The sequence below is a fragment of the Falco naumanni genome, chromosome 8 (assembly GCF_017639655.2).
Source record: "Falco naumanni isolate bFalNau1 chromosome 8, bFalNau1.pat, whole genome shotgun sequence".
Classification (NCBI taxonomy): domain Eukaryota; kingdom Metazoa; phylum Chordata; class Aves; order Falconiformes; family Falconidae; genus Falco; species Falco naumanni.
In genome coordinates this window covers 28,519,091-28,537,601 of record NC_054061.1, presented here as the reverse complement: position 1 = coordinate 28,537,601, position 18,511 = coordinate 28,519,091, and the positions used below count along the sequence as shown (strand labels likewise).

General features: G+C 36.1%; 1 protein-coding gene across 1 annotated transcript in view; it reads left to right on the top strand.

The window, feature by feature from the left end:
* The window catches only part of SPOPL (speckle type BTB/POZ protein like), a 37,608-nt gene extending 19,866 nt beyond the window's left edge, over nucleotides 1-17,742 (top strand). Inside the window, exons 5-11 of the mRNA XM_040603400.1 lie at nucleotides 2,188-2,315; nucleotides 6,788-6,965; nucleotides 7,060-7,115; nucleotides 8,744-8,866; nucleotides 11,089-11,231; nucleotides 11,314-11,367; nucleotides 13,478-17,742. Coding sequence (XP_040459334.1) covers nucleotides 2,188-2,315; nucleotides 6,788-6,965; nucleotides 7,060-7,115; nucleotides 8,744-8,866; nucleotides 11,089-11,231; nucleotides 11,314-11,367; nucleotides 13,478-13,622 — 827 coding nt within the window. The 3' untranslated portion in view covers nucleotides 13,623-17,742. The remainder of the gene's footprint in view (nucleotides 1-2,187; nucleotides 2,316-6,787; nucleotides 6,966-7,059; nucleotides 7,116-8,743; nucleotides 8,867-11,088; nucleotides 11,232-11,313; nucleotides 11,368-13,477) is intronic.
* The last annotated feature ends 769 nt before the right edge of the window (nucleotides 17,743-18,511 follow it).

The window sequence follows — 18,511 nt, the reverse complement described above, 5'->3', positions numbered from 1 at the left end:
ACTCCTGAAGAGTATTTGCCAAGTGTTACCTTAAATGCTAAAAATCATAAGGTCTTAAAACACCAAAACACAGTGGGTAGATGCATCTTCAGCTTTTGCAATAGTAGCTGTCCTGTATTTGGCACAACAGGAACATTAAACATCTTTTCGTTTTGGGAAATTACCAACAGAAATCTTGTTTCTTGGGCTTCCCAGCCATTTGCCATCTGCTTCTGGAGATGCTGTGTTTTTATTTATACAGTATAATGATGCCTGACTTAAGATGTCCTTTGTAAATTGATAATTCATGCATAGACAACTGCTTCAAGTGGTGAAGCTGTGTATAAAACAGGTAACAAACTAACATTTTAACATTATTAGAAGGAAAATATGTGTAGGCTTTTATGCTGCTTTATTTTTGTGGTTTTGTGTACTGAAATTACTACTGATCACCTAATTTCAGAGCGTTCGCACTGGTTGTTGCTGATACAGTAAAATCAAAGACTGCAGAATAAAGAATTGGGCTGAATATAGAGAACACATTTTTGAACCTTTTTAAAATGGTTTTATTTTTTCATTCTATTTCTTAAGGTGTGTGAGTTTTTGGCAAGTTGGTAAAAATGTGAAAACACTAATCCAGATGCCAAAAAAACCTAAACAATATATATATTTTAAGTTAAAAAAATGTGAACAGTATTTTACATTTGTTCTGTTGCCCTCAAAGCCCACACTGCACTTCAGTAAGTGCATATTAGCTTTGCTTCTGTGCTCTGCGTCGTTTTTTTTGTTTGAATATGTGAGTGTAATAAGGTGACAAGGGTAGAGACACCTCATGCATTCTCCGTTCCTGGGTGGTGGTTCATTGTGTTAAACCCACCCACCCCCAGTCAAAACCTGTACAACATTTTGCTTAATTCTAGTGAAAAACTTACGAATATCATTTTTCCAGCCATTGGCAGTGAGGACAACGTATTATACATGTAACATACACAGTGTGTTGCATGGTCAAGTCTGTTTCAGTGATGCTACCAGTTTATCTAGTGTAGAGAATACACTTTCCTGATGCCTAATTTGGGCATTGTAGAAGGAATGATATTTTTAATATGTTCTGTAATGAAAAATACTTGGCTTTTATAACATACTTTGGACTTTAACTTCTAATTTGCTCTCCAGAGGGCTAAAGTATCTATACAGCAAATGAAATGGTGACATCTTTCTCACCCAGCTTTTTTGGAATGAAAGGAAAGCTCCATCTTAGAGAACTCTTCTTGAAATTACCCGCCCTCCCCTCCAGTCTTATTTCAGAAGTATTCTTGCTCTCTTCATTTTGAAGACTCTTTCTAAACATAATTCAGAGTATGATTTATTCTACCTACATTCTCAAAGCTATTCCCAAATAACTTCTTTCCCATGTTTTAGTTCCATGTAAAAGTATATGGTGTTCTTTACTGTGGTTCGGTTTGTGGAACAAGTGGCCACCTTTCAGTGGACCTGCCATGTAAAACAGCTAATCTTACTGAATTAGTTGTGTTTGCACTAATACGACCTTGGGGGACCCTTTGTGGGCTATGAACCTTAGAGCTGGAAGAAAAGGGTTGTGTGATCACATCAAATCTGATGGATTAAAAAAAAAATCTCCTAACTATGGTTAAAAGGTAAATATAAATATCTTTCTATGGCCAAAAAAAAATAGTTTATGTGAAAGCTTTTATTTCTGTTTTGCTTTTTTAATGCTTTTACTGTATTTCAAAATAATTTCAACCTGTGAAACAAGATTTTCTGTTTCAAGAAGAAGTCAAAACAGATTATGACAACTGCAGAAGTGTTGTCAGAATGCATTTGTGATGACAAACTCATTGTAATGGTACTTCCCTGTGAACAATTTCTGTTTTGACACATTGGCATTCTTAAACACCAACTGAAAAACTCCTCTCTTGCTGGATAGTGCCTAAGATAACATTTAAGGAGATGATATAGTCTGAATTGCAAATTGTGCTCTACTGTCAAGTGTTCTATGAAATAACACCATTACAACATTTTAAAAAGTTTTAATTTTGTGGGGTTTCTAAGAGTGTGACACATGATCCAAATGTGTTAAATTGATTCATTTCTTGATTAACACTTAGCCTTAATATAGACTTTAGGTGGTGTTTTGTGTTAAGATTTTTATTTAACTTGCTTTATTTGTGCATAACTATTTTTTATCAGAAAGCCAAAGAGCATATCGATTTGTGCAAGGCAAGGACTGGGGTTTTAAGAAATTTATCCGAAGAGATTTTTTACTAGATGAAGCTAATGGTCTTCTACCAGATGACAAGCTTACATTATTTTGTGAGGTGGGTATAGGTTCTTAAGTAGTAAACTTTCAAATAAAATGTTTTCCGCTCTAATAGATAGATGTTTATGTTGATTCAAACAGTAATATGCTATAAAAATTGTCTTCTGTAAACTATAAATATATTAAAATACATGTTTGCTTTGGCTGTATTTTTTTTGTTTGGTTTTTTGGATACATGTTACTAAAGTGTAGTGTAGAAGAAGTCTGAATTGATCATTTATAAACTGTTGGGCTTCTCCATGAATCTGCCAGATTAAATTAGAATTGACTGTAGAAATATTTAGTAAAAGGTGGCTGATACATGCTGTCTATAAAAGTACAGTTTTACTGAGGTCACTTTTATTTGAAGAAGTTGTATTTGGAATTATAGGATTGTTTTTCAATATGTAAGCAAAAGGAAATGTCTACATGCTGGTTCTCTTCACTTTAAAAAAAAACACCTATTTGTCAGTCTGTATTCCTATAATATCATAATTGACGTCTTTAACATTGAACAGGCCTTTCCAGTAAATTAATAATTATTATAAAAATGAAGTGTTTAAACATTTTGTTTTTTGAACAAATGCAAGTATCCTGTAGAAGGACTGCTTAATACTGAGAATTGATGTTGAGAGCTGTGGTGTAAATGTAACTTGATGGTGCATTATGGGTCACTTCTACTATATCAGTTACATTGCTAACCTAAATTGTCATATTAAAATTCAGAGAAAAGCTTACTCAGTGTTTAAAAATGGAAACTAGAGGAAGTTGCAGTGTAAGTACAGTGTATGTTAAATATACATTGACTGGTTATCTTTGGTGCCATAAAGTGATTGGTGACTTAGGAGGATGATAGATGCTCTAACTGCTCCTATGTTTGCTTTGATCTGTGTATTTACAGGAAATGTGTAAAATTGTTTTGGCAAGATTATAATTTAATTATATGTCGTTATGCTGTGTAGGAAGAATAATTGAAATGTGGCCCCTGAGACTAGATATTGCAAGTATAGTGCATCTTATTTTCACTTAGACAAGTTAAATTAGCTGTATGATAAATTTGTTATGAGTACAGTTATTTGGATGATAAAAACAGATGTAACAAGTGTGCTATTCTTCTGTAAAGATACTTTTGAGTATTTTCTCATTTTAAGTTTTCTTTGTAATGAATACTTTGATGTAACTGAACACTTAAAAATTGTTTGGTTTTGGAAAGAGGTTGCTATCTAATCTTAGAGATAATTTTTTTAAAAAACTAAATGGAACAAATACTGAATTTTCCAGAAGAAATATTGGTTACGCTTTGATGGTAATCTTTAAATATAACTGTTTCCCTACAAAGCTTCTCCATGTTTTAATGTGAGTGGCTTTTGTGAAGTGTTTGACCTACCCTGATTATAAATGCTGAAGGAGGTGCAACATTTGAATGTGCACAGTGAACATGTTAAAATAACTCCTGGCGTGTTTCAAGCTAAAGCAAAAAAAAAAAAAAGAAATAAAAATATTTTTTAAATGTTGTTATTTGGATGTGTTCTAGCTCTTCAGCTGTCATTAGAAATAACAGATGTTGGCTGAAGGACCTGTTTCTGTAGACAAATCTGAAGTTTTTGTCCTTATAGAACTTAAGTGTAAGTTCTAATTTCTGTGTTTGCCTCCCTACTTGTACCCTGCTTGGAAGGCTGACTTACCACTTCTTTAAAACTATATTGCACTTGGCTTGATTAAACTTGCCAGATAGAGCAAGTATTTAGTAAAGGTCACTGAGTACCAACTGTGCTGTTTGGCTCTTCTTTTCTCCCTGTTGGGTTGCAGGAAGATTATTTGGCCTTCCTTGGCAGCAAAGATACTCCTTCTGTGTTGCTAAATGTTCTTAAGATCAGTTGGATGTGTTCTTGGCTTGGAAGGTGAATGGTTGTTAAATACTTCTTGCAAAGTCGGATGTTGCCACCACCAAGTGACCTATTGATTTAATACAACTTTGAACTTTTATTTCTTTAAGAAAACTGATCTCTTTCATTCATTCTCACTTTCCATATGATTTGAAATTACTGAAGCCTTGCAATTATTTTCATTTGCTGATAGAACAGACAATTCTCTGCAGGATTGTTTTTCCTAGTGAGTACTTTCACAGATCTCTTACTTAGCTTAGGCTGAGTAGTCTAGGTTATCACTTACAGCATTGGATCACCAGAGATTTACTATTGGATCACCAGAGATTCAAACCCAAGAAAACAATAGATGTTATCAATGTTAACTGTCATCACACACAACTTGTTCAGGTCCTAGTTTATAGATTTTTATATACCTTTACACGTGAGGGTAGGCAATGCAAACAGGACCTGTGCCCCTGGAGTATGTATGCTGTGCAGAAGCTTCATGTTGGATTGATTCCTAAGTAAATCAGACCTTGTAGAGTACCTGGAAGTCTTGGCTAGACTGCTGTTAGTTTTAGCATCTTCATTCCTGCAGTTTAGTGAAGAAATACCTTCACTCTTGTGAGTGATTTTTATTAACACAGCTCTAAGGTGCCTGAAGTGTAAGGATTTGTGTCAAGTGTTGAGACAATCGTAAACCAGTCACTTTTAGCCGAAGATGAGTTTTCAGTTTGTATGTAGGATAAACTTGATTGGATTTCAGCTTGATTTAAATAAAAAAACCTACTCGTTAAGCTTACTGTCAGGACAAGTGAGATGAAATATCAAACCCCTGTGTTTGTATTCAGAATCTTTAAATCGTTATTATCTATAGACAATACATGCCAGGCCACTTAGATGCAGGAGACTTGAACTAAAATCTTGCTTGGCTTATATCCTTAAAGGATGTCTCAACAAATGGTTGTGTTGCACAACTGTCTATATATTAGCCATTCTGAAATAGAAGCTGGGAACATCAGAGATCAGTTTAAGTACTTGTAAAGAATGTGTAGATGAACTTCCTAGGCACTGCCTGTAGCTAACAAGAGGCTGCTCTGCAGACAGCTTGGGTCGTGAAGTTTTAAGAAGCAGAGTTCTCCGTTGGCAACAGAAGAAAACTTTTCTAAACTAAAACTTTGTTGTGTGTATGTATATCTCCTGAAATCACTCTGTGTGTATGAAAACTGTGAAATAGAGTACACAACAGCTCTATAGATTTTTTTTCAGTGCTGTAAATAGCTAGTCTTACTGTGAAAGTGAAATTTCAGTGCTTTGGGGGAGATATATATATATATATATATTTTCCCCCTTAAAAGGTGGAAGAACATAAAGGATTTTATTATAATCACAAGGGGGTATGGGATGAAACAGGGCATTAAGCAATGATTCAAATCCCCAAGCTTCTGTCTTAATTGGATCGTCCCCCTCTTCTGATCTGGAGTTTGGTTTGCAGTGCTCCAACTTCTGTGAAGCTTAGCTATGCTATTTTTGCTTTATGCCAGATTTATTCCAGATGCTGTGCCTCAGGAAATCAAACAAAGCACTGATCTTAACAGTGTCAGCATTTCTCTTGAATATATAATCCTAATTTTCTGTATTTGGGAGATGCAGTTATCAAGATCTTGTAGTATGGCTCTTCCTTATGAAGATTTTATTCTCAGGCATGTGATCTCAGACAGCAGAAGTAAAACTTGCTGGATTCTTCTGTTTTCACAACGTACTGATTAAAATGACTTAGTATGTAAAGATACATGAAAAAAAGAATGCTACTGTCTTTATGTAAAAGGCTTGATGGAAAATAACAGCAGTATATTCACTTCAAATGCACATATTTCGCAGTTTTCTTAACTAGTTCTGTACAAAAATTACATCCTGTGACCATGTGTTTCATTATTGAAGTTACCTACTACATCTTGTATTTCATTGGCTATTATTTCTAAAATAATGGCTTTTAATCTCGTTTGGAAGACAATCACTTGTGATTCCTGCCTCAGTTGGACACAGTAAAATGAAATAATGAAGGGACTATGTTACTTGCACTTAATTTGCATTATCACATTGCACATTAAGTATAAACTTACTGTAATTAAAATTAGAAATATCATACTATTCAAACTTTATGTGGATCTTCACATTTTCAGTGACCTTGTGATCCTGATGATCTGTTTAGGATTTTGTAGTGTATATATTTTAATTACACATGTGAAGAACATTGAAGTGTTAAATTTATCTCTGAAATAGCATTAACTTCCTTTTTGATCCCACTGGTATCCCAAAACTCATATCTGTCCTTGACTTATTTACTCTGGCATTTCTGTCAGGTGGCATGTGGTATTGTGCTCTCTCTTTTTGTTTTGGTTGGATAAATACACAATATTAGAGTCTGTATGTAAAGCTGTGTTTGTTTTATGATACTTAAACCAATGCTTTACAGTTTGCTTTTATGGCTCTGGCCTAATGCCAGAAACTACTGTTTTTTGCTTTGCTTTGGAATTGCTGAAGTTCTAGCAATAGGTACTGTAATTTATTTATTGTTAGCATTCAGTTATGAAGGAGTTGTCTTGCTGTGATTTTCTGTTAGGTAAGCGTGGTCCAAGACTCAGTAAATATATCAGGACAGTCTAATACAAACACTTTGAAGGTACCTGAATGTCGACTAGCAGAAGATTTAGGGAATCTCTGGGAAACAACAAGATTTACAGATTGCAGTTTTTATGTAGGAGGACAAGAATTCAAAGCTCATAAATCTGTCCTTGCAGGTACTTTCTACTTTTGTATTGCTATTATTTTGTAATTTAAATTGCTAAAAGTTTAAAATTTGATTATATTTAATATTTACCTTTCTTGATACAGCACGATCTCCAGTTTTTAATGCAATGTTTGAGCATGAAATGGAGGAAAGCAAAAAGGTAAGCCTGACAGAAAACTTCACCTGTAAATATTTGTACCTTATGAAAAAGGGGAAAGTTGCAGAGATCTTCAAGTATTGCCGGTTGAGGAAGATGAGTACTGCATGGTGATGCATGAGTGGAGGAGGTACTACTCCTGAACACTCTCCTGTTGAGTTCTGGGGGAGTTTCTTTGTTTAGAAAGAGCAGATAGGGCTGACCATGCAGATGTTCTGGAGGGAGGATTTGTTCTTTCAGGTGCTATCTGCCCAAGATCAGTGTTGGTTGGTTGTTTTTTTTTAACATTAGCTACTGATGTAGTTGACCTAGTAATCTCTTCCCCTTTGTGCTTTTATTCCTTCACGTAAGCTGATTGACTTGATTAAGATTTTGCTGTAGTGCATTAAAACATTTTATATGGTAGCTATGACACAAACAATAGGTGAATTATGACTCAAACTAAGCCCCAAGGCAGTGAAGCTCTCCTCATTCACAGTTCCTGCAGGCACTTGACCTGTATAAGTCTGTATAAGTGTTCTGGACGGGTAGTTACTTAATCAGCAGAGAGCTGCTTCTGCTTTTATGCACTTGGTATCTCCCACAATGAGGAGTTGTTTGTGTATTTCATGAAGAATAATATCTAAAATGGGTTGGTTACAGGCAGAATCCATGAAAAAGCAAGGGACTGATCAGCTCCCTCAAGGACTGTAGTAGGTGATCATCACTTAGTTACGGAGGCTGCAATAGTGCCACTTGTGTGAACAAATAAATCAGATAAATATGGTGCTGTAGCACAACAGTGTTTCACTGACGTGGTGTTTTTCTCTGCTGCACTTCTCTAGTCTGGAAACTTTCACAGGTAGAATTGGAATATTGGAAGCATTTTATCGAGATTTTTGGACTGAAAGAAACTTGGACGTGTCACAGCTTCAGTAGTGCAGCCCTACTCCTAAATGCTGTATGTGGTTCAGTGGACAGGGAACCAGAACGTTTACATCTCATGGGCTGATAGCCTGTGAGTTTTGTACTCCGTTCAAAAGTCTGTTGCTTGCTTGTATATCTTTGACATTATTTCCTACTTCATTAGTTGCTTATAGGGAATACTATTAGAGCATGGGTGAAGCACACAATACCACAGTTTTATTAGGACAGTCTTCAGCTACACAATGTCAGCTAGATGTGCTGCTTTGTTTGCTTTTTGGATTCTGAGAACAAAACAGGCTGTGTTGACTCAATTTAAGTCAAGCCAAAAATGGCTCACTTTGTTCTGTCTGCTGCTCTGACTTGTGATGTTCCAAACACATCATTGTCAAGCTGGAAACTCTGCACCACTTTCAAATATTTCTGAAGCTGCCTTGAGTTTTATGTACAGCCTGTGCAATAGAGTCCAGAATTAGACATTTCTAGGAAAAAAAAGCAGCAATAACTTTTTATTGTTGAGGCTTTTCCAACAGATTTCTGCCTGACTTTAAGAGCTACTGATTTTGATTACTTTTTGCTTAATATGGTTGAATGTTAACTTAAATGTATAAGAATTTTTGTATGATGGATGGCAAATGCTTGTAGTGTCCGTGCAGGTGATGCTTGATATGTTCACTTTAAAGTTGTAGCTAAACCAGAGGGTTTTATTGATTATTCTTCTTCACCAGAATCGTGTAGAAATAAATGATGTAGACCCTGAAGTTTTTAAAGAAATGATGAGATTCATTTACACAGGAAAAGCACCAAACCTTGAAAAAATGGCTGACAATTTGTTGGCAGCTGCAGACAAAGTAAGTAACGGACTCCTGTTCTCAAACCTAATCTTTGTAACATTCTTCTAAAATAAAAGTATCTTTTCAGTTTGATATATATTTTGATATTAATATGAAAACCAGATCTCATCAGAAATGGAGAAAGATGGGAGAGAACAGGCTTATCTTTAGCAGTAGAAGTCTTATAAATATTTCTTGATCAGAAGTTTCAGATATTAATTATACTTACTATCCAAATTTTTTTTTATCAGCAATATGATTTGGAAAATTGGTCTCAAATGAAATGTATCCTAGATCTTCGTATTCTTAAAGAGGATTTATACAAGTGTTTGAATTAACTCTGCTCCCTAAAATACTGCTGCTTCAGACATTTTTTGTCTTCCTTACAAATATAGTAATTCTAATCTTTCATAGCTTCTGTATTGGGCTCTTTTCTATTCTTTAAATTGTTGCTCTGTGAAATATTTTTTTTACTATTATTTTTGAGGTGAGGGGACTTATAACAGCACAGAAATTAAGGTGAGATTATTCCCTTTCATAGCATCATTTACAGTTTTTCTTACACTTTAAAAACTTGACCCATACCTTGTTTTTTTTCTTCACTGCTTTAAAACTTGGGTTGAAATTTTAGTTAACTGTCCTCAGAGGGCACACAGTTGTCTTTCCCTGAGGAGGCATAAGTAGTTTAGAATCCGGAAAATACTAATTTCAGTTTGTGTAATTGGAAACTTTTTTCACTCTCAGCTGAGTGTGGCAATTTGTTAAACTAACCTTGCAATTTCTGCATTGGCTGTGCAGTCATATCCGTAAAACATTAGTGATAAAACCAGCCTATTCTCATAATCAATCTCAATTAAGTCATTTAAGGTAGTGTAAGTCATCCCAGTAGTTAATTTCAAGAAACACTTATAATTTCTTTTCTGGCAGCTTAATGTGTTCGTTTTTTTTTTTTTTTTTTCCCATAATCTCTTGACCTGATGCTGCCCTTTGGTGACTTATACTCTTACTCTTTTCACCTGCAACTGCCAGCATCTCACCTTCCAAAGCTGATGGTCTTTTGTTAAGTTTCAGTACACTCAAGCAGGAAGGGGAAATGGTGGTGTTTTATGAATGATGGCCTTTATTTAGGGCATAATTGATAAATGTAGTGAATATTATAATGTACAGTTGCATGCTTGTCCACAATACCAGAAAACAAAAATGGTGATCTAGGAGGTCCCTGTAGCTTTTTGTAACAGTAAAAAACTGCTAGAAAATTTTTGCTATTTGTTCTGAATGTGAAATAATAATAATCTAAGAAATGAGTGTTCTGCATATTACCAAAGGCATTACACTGCTGAATTACCTGGTGGGTACAGATTGTTGCAATTTATATGTATTTACTGTAAGTAGAGGTAACCTGAGGAATACTGTAGTAATAAAATGGAAGTAAAAATGCATAGGTCTAGATAGATGTTAGCCTAATAAACTGAGTTTTCTTAAGTGGTGTTTCTTTGTTGCATGAACAGTTGCTAACACAAACGCGTGACTGGCAATTTGAATATATGCCACTTATGTGGCTGAAATTCTTTTCGGACTTGAAAACTGTATCTGAAAGATGCTAAACTAAATGGCATGAGTAAGATCTCAGTAGAAATGTATATAGCTGAATGAAACCTGTTCAGACCATGGCTTGCCTCAAGAAAGCACAGTTTATTCACACAAATATAATGTGGGAATGCAATTACTCAGTTTTCTGGTAGGCTGTGTCAAGGGTATGGAAGAAATTAAGAAATTCAGATGGGGATGGGGCTAAACTTGGAACAAGGTAGTTTCAAACAGGCTAATGTATTTTCCCTTGGATAGTTTAACAGATACTTTCCATTGTATAATTTCTTGTCTCTTGCTTAGAGATGTAACCCCATCTAATGATGATTTTGATAAAGAGCCCATGTCTGTTCCTTGCTCTTTTTTCCCTTACCAAACTGAAGGAAAAAGAAAATTTCTGAATAAGTTGGTTTTGTTGTTTTATTAAAAGTTCTCCTAGTAAGCATTTGCTCAGTTTGTGTCAAACCTAATGCATTTCTTACCCTTTGAGGACTCATCAGTGCAGCATATTGAATTTTGAATTACCTGTTTGGAAGCAGTTTAAGTGTGGGAGGCACCAAGCATTTTCATGACTGGAACTGTGTTAAGCTGTAGAGATAACGGTAGAAAGAACGAGTTTGAAGAATGATTAGTGTAGTTTTTTCTTTTATCAGTATGCACTGGAACGGCTGAAGGTCATGTGTGAGGAAGCACTGTGTAGTAACCTCTCGGTAGAAAATGTTGCTGACATTCTTATCCTCGCAGATTTGCACAGCGCTGAACAGTTAAAAGCACAAGCAATAGACTTTATTAACAGGCAAGTAATATTTGAGACTCTAAATATATTTGTATTTATGCTTTGTGTACCTTTTCAATATTAGCACGGTTCTCTCTTACAGGTGCAGTGTTCTTAGACAACTTGGGTGTAAAGATGGGAAAAACTGGAATAGCAAGTAAGTTTCCCTGCCTCACGATGTTCTGTGCAAACAGTGCTAAACAGACTGCAGATCTTAAGAACTGTTGATTCATTTCCACACTGCTGAGGGCAGTCACTGATCGGAAGTAGGCTTCAGCAGATGCTAACCCGGTTGTGATTGTGACTTCCTCCTTAAACGACAGGGACAGTTAACTGCCCTTCAGTGTGAGATCATAACCGTAGCTGGCTTTCCTTCCTTTCCCAGGGACACAGCAGTGCTGTGAGGTGGTGTCAGCAACCTTTATAAAGGAAACCATTCTCTTGACTAACCAGGTTTGTGGCTGGAGGAGTGACAACCCCGGTGTGGTTTCCAGACTTCCTTGGGTCAATCTGAGCCTGCAGCCTTTCCAAAGAAAGGAGGGCAGTTGCTCTTTTTGCCTTAGGCAACATGTTTGTGCACCTTCCCCCATGCCAGCGCTAGTATTGAGGCCACACAACTGGTCAGTCAGGTCCCTCTGATCTGGCTGAGTCCGTAAGTGCTCATGCCTACACTGGAAATAGGTTGAGAATATGTGGGACTGTAGGACAGATTGCAGCATATGTTTAGAACAGCTCAAGTGAATCATGGAATAGAAGACAGCCAGCTTCAGAATAGCCAGTGGTAGGCTGGAACAGTAAAAGAATAGCAGAGCACTTACTACTTACGGTCAGAATCTCCAGAGAAGTTATAAGCTGTGTTGTACCAGTTAATACTAGTGTTTCTGCTTTTTTTTTTTTTTAAAAAAAGGCCAGAAACATCTTCACAGGCCTATTGATTAAGCATTACATGGACAAGGAAGTGGGTGGTGGAAGGTAAATAGTAAAATGCCAGTAGGAAAATTAAAAAAGATAAGTCAGAATGCACAGTAATGTAAACTAGTTGGCATGTTCCTTCTCAAGTGATTTGGAATTTACTGAGCTGAATTCTGCCTTTGGTAATTGGTAGTGAAGATGCTGGTCATCTTAACTTCAGCTAAAGCATCTGCAATAAACCAAAGAAGTAATGTGAGAGGGCCTGGTTTAATTTACTGGCTCTGGGCACCAGGGAGTATGAACTTTGGTTTTGTTTCTTCAGGCACTTACCTTTACTGACTTGCAGCAGAAGATTAAAGGCTTGCATTAGAAATCTGCAAAAGGTTTTTTTAGAGATCATATAGTGTAGAGGTCAGCTGTTAACTTTATGCTTGACAGTGGTCCTGAAGCAGTGTGAAGGTGCTCATGAGAGGCTTTTGAAATTGCAGGGCCGTGGAAACTTGGGCTTGAGGCATAAGCTGTTGGTTCCAAATTACAAATTGATCCTGTGTCAATGTGGGATGCATCCCAAGCAGTGTAATATTCTTCATGTACAGAATGGATGTTATGGTTTTATTCTACATTATTTCATAAGAAAGTAAATACATAGTTTTTAATCACCTGGATGTCAGTGTTCTACTTGCTGAAATCTGTTGTTCCTTCTGTGTTAGTTCAAAATCAACAGTGGCCATTGAAAGTCATTCTAAATGTAGTCCGTTATCTTGTACTGAAGAAAGAGTAAATGTTCTCAAGTATGCTCTACTGGTACTGTAACTGCGAGCTCCCAGTAAAGGGTTCTGTAGTTAGCCAGCCAATCTGTCTTTGTGGCTTTTCTAGTGCATGAACTACATCATTTTTGCTGCAGTTTCAGCTGATTCATCTTATCATCCTTCTCTCTCCCCAAATTGAGCATGCCCTTCTAGGTAATGAGGTTACCGTGTCTTCCCTTGCTTTTTGTCTCTGCACTAGACCTCGCTTCTACTTTCCCTCTTATTTTTATTGGTTTTCCTGAGCAATTTCAAGGCAGTTATCTTAACACGGTGCCCAGTATTGGACACTATTTGCTACCTGAGGTCTTGCTGGTACAGAGTAGAGCAGAATAAGTACCCTGTGTCCTACATGTGATGATATTAATATAACCAAATTGCAATTTGCTGCCTTTGAATGGCAATTTTACTGGCATTCATAAAGCCTATTGTCTGATAGCGCTCAACTGCCCTTCTGCAGTAGTTCTGCCTTGCCTGCTCTTCTCCACTGTGCATTTGTGCATTTGGTTTGTAAAATTGTGTGACTATTCTTAATACTTCTGTTTTCAGCCAAGCAACAGACATAATGGAAACAGCAGGTTGGAAGTCCATGATCCACTCCCACCCTCACTTAGTAGCAGAGGCCTTTCGCGCACTAGCATCTGCACAGTGTCCACAGTTTGGCATTCCACGCAAACGGCTAAAACAGTCATGAAATCTTCCATGAACTTTAGAGAAATTGAATTGACTCTACTCCTCCATGTCCAGAGGTGTTTTCACAAACCATAACAAGAGTTTTTGTTATCCTTGTCCACAGAACAGAAGCTGAAAAAGCCTATTGTTTGCTTTTCAGATGGATAATTTATGGTTTAATCCTCAGCTTTAAATTAGACTGATTACTCTAATTCACTGAAAGGCCTTAAATTATCTTCAATGACTCTCTAGTCCATATAGTTTAATGTATCTTGATTTTTTTTTTATTATTATTTTTAAATGTGCCTTGTCTTTTTGACTAGGCTCTGCAGGATTGCACTAGCTCCATAATGCAGTAAAGTTGATAACTGAAGATTAATTTTTGAAAGGGATCTTCCATTATTTTCAGAAGAAAAGAAAATGATTATAGTTTGGTCCTGTGCTAACTGGAAGGTTTTAACTAGCCTCTCATTAGAAGCACTTGAACCAGAGGCACATCATGTACCCTAGACAAGTGCTAAATATAGGGAGAGCCTGTTTACCTTCAGCAGATGCCTATAGGCTATTTATGGCAATATACTGCTTTGAACATAATTTATTTTTCATTGTGGGGGCAAATATGCAATGGTTTGGCCCAAAAATGTATTTTCATTACAGTTTGTAATGCTTATTGTGTGTGTGTCAAAGCTGTCCAAATGGTAAAAAGAAACACAGAATAAACCTCTTGCTTGTGTTTCTTTACGGTCCATCGTTAGTTTACATTTAATGCAGAACTGACCGAGAGGTAAAGAGTTCAATGTGAAAACAGAATAGTGTTGTGTATGGAAAAAATATATCCCACGTGTGTGGTTTCATAGAAAAGTAAAGGATGCATAGAATGACCAAATGTAAATTGAAGAAATGGGCCAAATGGATTCTGAATATGCACTTTTAACGTGTAACTTTTGTATGTTGTGTGGTACATATATATTTTGCTTTTGATGATAATGAGGTACAGGTAATTGTGGCTTAACTTTTTAGATACATTTTAAGATGCCCACAGCCACATGGGATTTAGTTTTGTTAGAAAGAAAGGCATGTCTTTTTAAGACTCAATTGAAGGTGGCTATTGCAAGCTTTCATATTTAACTAACAGAATATTTTTCGCTTATCTGAAAAAGGCATGTGAATGGTAAAATTTTGAAGGGATTTTTTCCCATCTTGACGGATGTGCACAGCTTCCATTAACACCTAAGGAGGTTATGTGCACATCAAGAGGAATATTTCCCCAAAATGTCAGATGGTATTTGCAAGCAGAGACTTGCTCAGTCTTGCATTTCAGTTATTGTGCTAGCATTGTGGATGGTATTGAAATTCTGCATAATGTGAAAAGGATGAAACATTTGTAAACTGCTTGTCATGGGCCAGTTCCTTATTATATAAATCCTAGCTTTAATATCAACATCCTCAGTGTTTGATAGCTTTGTTTACAATTGGGAGGAAAATTCTGCAGTAGTGCACACTCTAAATGTTTCCTGAGTTATTGCATTGAGTTTACTGTAATAGTGATAATATGCTATATTTCTTTTCTGGGAAGACTTGGGTTTAGCAGTGGGGAATGGGAGGAGATCTCACCTAATTTATAAACATACTTGCATAAGGGTTTTAGTTTCTCTATTAAAAGGAGTTATGCAGGGAGGAGAGAGGAAGAATTTCAGATTTACCATCTTAAAAATCTATCTCCATCCTCATTTCATTAAGATTCACCTAAATTTGCGCTGAACAAAATTTTTAGAGGAAAGAGTGTATAGTTTTATACTTTGGCATCTAGTAAACCATTAGCAAAGATAAATTGGAAAAAACGCCCGGTCCAAGTTTGAAGAATAAAGTAACCTCTAAATGTGCATTTTCTTCTTACCTTCTAACTAAATCTTTGATGGATAAAATGTAAAATCAGAAACTTTAATAGTATGTAAGGCATCAAATTATATATTTACAAAGATTTATCCTTTTATCAATTTTTAAATATTTATCTAAAATAAGGTCTCGTAAGCATTCTTCACAATAAGATGTAAAGATAATTGTTCCCTCCAAAATAGTGATGTTTTTGCTGCACTGTGTAATGCGTTAGAACTATATATCCTCATACTTATCACTGGTAAAACTTGCAGCTCTGACATACGAAGTGACTTGAATATTTAATGCTGTAATGATTGTCCAGTTCAGCTTGTTCTAAAGCAACAACATACAGTAGTCAAATGGAAAGCTTAGACTTCCATGAAAACTTTTCTTTTAGAAGCTTAATAGCACACTTTGTACCAAAAAATGTCAGACACTGTGCTGTACTATTATCTTCATCATAGAGTGTCCACTTCTCAAGTCAGTCAGTGTATACCATGCATTAACATGAAAAAAACCCCACCAACCCAACAAGAATGACAATTGATTTGTTGAGATTTGATTTTATTTATTATGTATGTTTTCAAGGTTTGTCAGCTCTTAAGAAAAAGGTAAAATGGTTGCCATATTCTTAAGTGAGTGCACTAATTTATTCACTGCTTCTATAATAACTACATGCAGTGTTCTCACTGGAACGGGATAGCTGGTAATTGCAACCTTCTCCTTTGGATTCAGTAGCTTTTTTAATTCTCCACATCTCAAGAGCTTGCCCTTTAAAACCTCAGTTGTCAGTTCTAAGTGCAGCAGATATAAGACTATCTCATACAACGGACAGGTTTTTTTTCAGGCTGAAATCTTAGCGGGGGTTTCTTAGTTTTCTATACAGATTAGGAATATAATGTATGAAGGTGCCATGTTTTGGCTTGCCAACACTACTCCCTCAGATACGTGTGAACCACCGCTTCCATACTTCTCTGGGGAGAACCCTGCATGTGTCCTGTGTGTGCGTGCGCGTGTGTATGACTGTGTGGTGTTTTTTGTCAAGAATGACTTTGACTTTCTAAAAATAAGGACTCAAATTTGCTGTTAAAATGCTATTATGTATTATATATATATTATTTTTTTTTTCCCGTTTGAACCTCTCCTAAGGAGATACTTTGGGTGGAAGATGCTTCAATAAATCCTTATCTCCTAGTCCATTTACTGCATGCAGAAGTATGAACACATTGTGCCTTTTAGGAAACTGTTGTAATGATGAAGAGAAGATTTAACAGGATACGAGATCTTTTTAAAAGGGATTTTTAAAGGTGAAGGAGAATGCTATTTGATACACAGTTGAGATGGAAAAGTTACAAATTACCCATGTGAGCTCTCTTGCATGTTGATTCTTGCTTCCTAAATTCAGTTTCACTGAGGTAAAAACTACACACAAAATAAGCATTACAGATACAAGTTAAGTAATGGTATATTTTTGTGAAAATGTGAAAATATTTGCTGTTACAAAATAAGTGTATGTCAAAATGTGATAATCATGGACACAAAGTTAGTTTTACAAGTTACTCTAGTTCTGATGTTTTTCTAAACGTTGAGTACTTAGTATAAAATTCACCTTTGCACAGAAGGTCAGTAGAAGATCTACATGGAGATTATGTTCCTTTTAAATGCTCGTGGTAAGATTTCTCCCTTGGGAGAATAAAACTATGTGCAGTATTTGAAACTGTGTTTCATAAAAGACAGTGAATTGCAAATGTGAGGTATTGCTACCTGAAATATTGTTGAATTTTACAGTTGGTTAAAATTTCTAAGCTTAATTGATTTATTTTTTTGTAATCGACAAGTGGAATGTTAACTGTCCTCTTTGTCTGGTGTTGATAGCATATTTAGTGCAGAGTTTAGCTCCTTAGCTAACAAGATACTGACTTAATCTCATAACCTGGCTTCTGCTTACAGTAAATGGACTACGTTTGTAAAGGGAATTCACTATTTCAAGTGTTTTGCAAGGAACTTCACTGTATTTGTAACCTGGTTTTTGAAGGCTTAAGATCAATGAGTCCTATTTTAGAAATTAAACCAGTGAAATAACTTAGACCTGGTTTGGGGTGGAAATGATTAAAGAGAATTCAGATATGTAAACAGTTGTATCAAACCATCCAGCCTTTTTTATCAGCTGATGTTAATGGTGAAATACTTTTTGTACCTTGTTGCTGAAAATATTTTTGCATTTCAGCACATCAAGTTACAATAAAGTTGTTACTTATACAGAATGTGTCTGTGTGGCTTGTATATGTTTGGGTTTTTTTCCCCTGTATATGTTCCCAATGGCTACCTTAACCTTTCTCAAAGGAGAGAAGCATTTTATTAGCACTGTCAATCAGTCTAGTGTAAAATATGCTGCTGTCCTTCTGGAAACCTTTCCTGGGGAGGATCATATTGCAGTCTTGCTCTGATCTCCATAACTTTGTTATTTTTTCCATTTTGACACTCCAATAACTTAGACCTCTGAACAGCTTGTAACTTGCCTGAGAAATGACTGCCTTTATACAGACTGTCAGAGCCGATGCTCAGTGGGAAGAAGAGTTGATCCTGTGGTAATGAAGATGGGCCTCGTGGTTTCCAAGAGATTTGGTTTCTTTTTCCATTTACCATTGCAAACCGTCTTGGTTTTTTTTTTTTCTTGTCAAGGAGTATAGGCTTATTGTGACCACAGAAATGTTGCTTGCATTTGTTATGGGAGCAGTGGTATGTAAGAATAATCTGTCTGGGCAGTTCGTGGGGTGTAATACGCTTATCGATACCTTGTGAAGATATGTAGCGCTACTGATAGGCTGCTCTGTATTTGACTTTGGATGCACCAAACTCCAGAAAACCATGATGCCAAGGTAAGTTTATAAACATGATGCAGGTCATTTGAACACACACAGTTACCTGTCTTGTGTTATCTAGGCTACGGCAAGAATGTGGCACAGTCAACCCCTGCAGTTCTTCCTAGGATGACTTGGGTAACAAATAAGGATACCTCGCTGTCGTCACAGG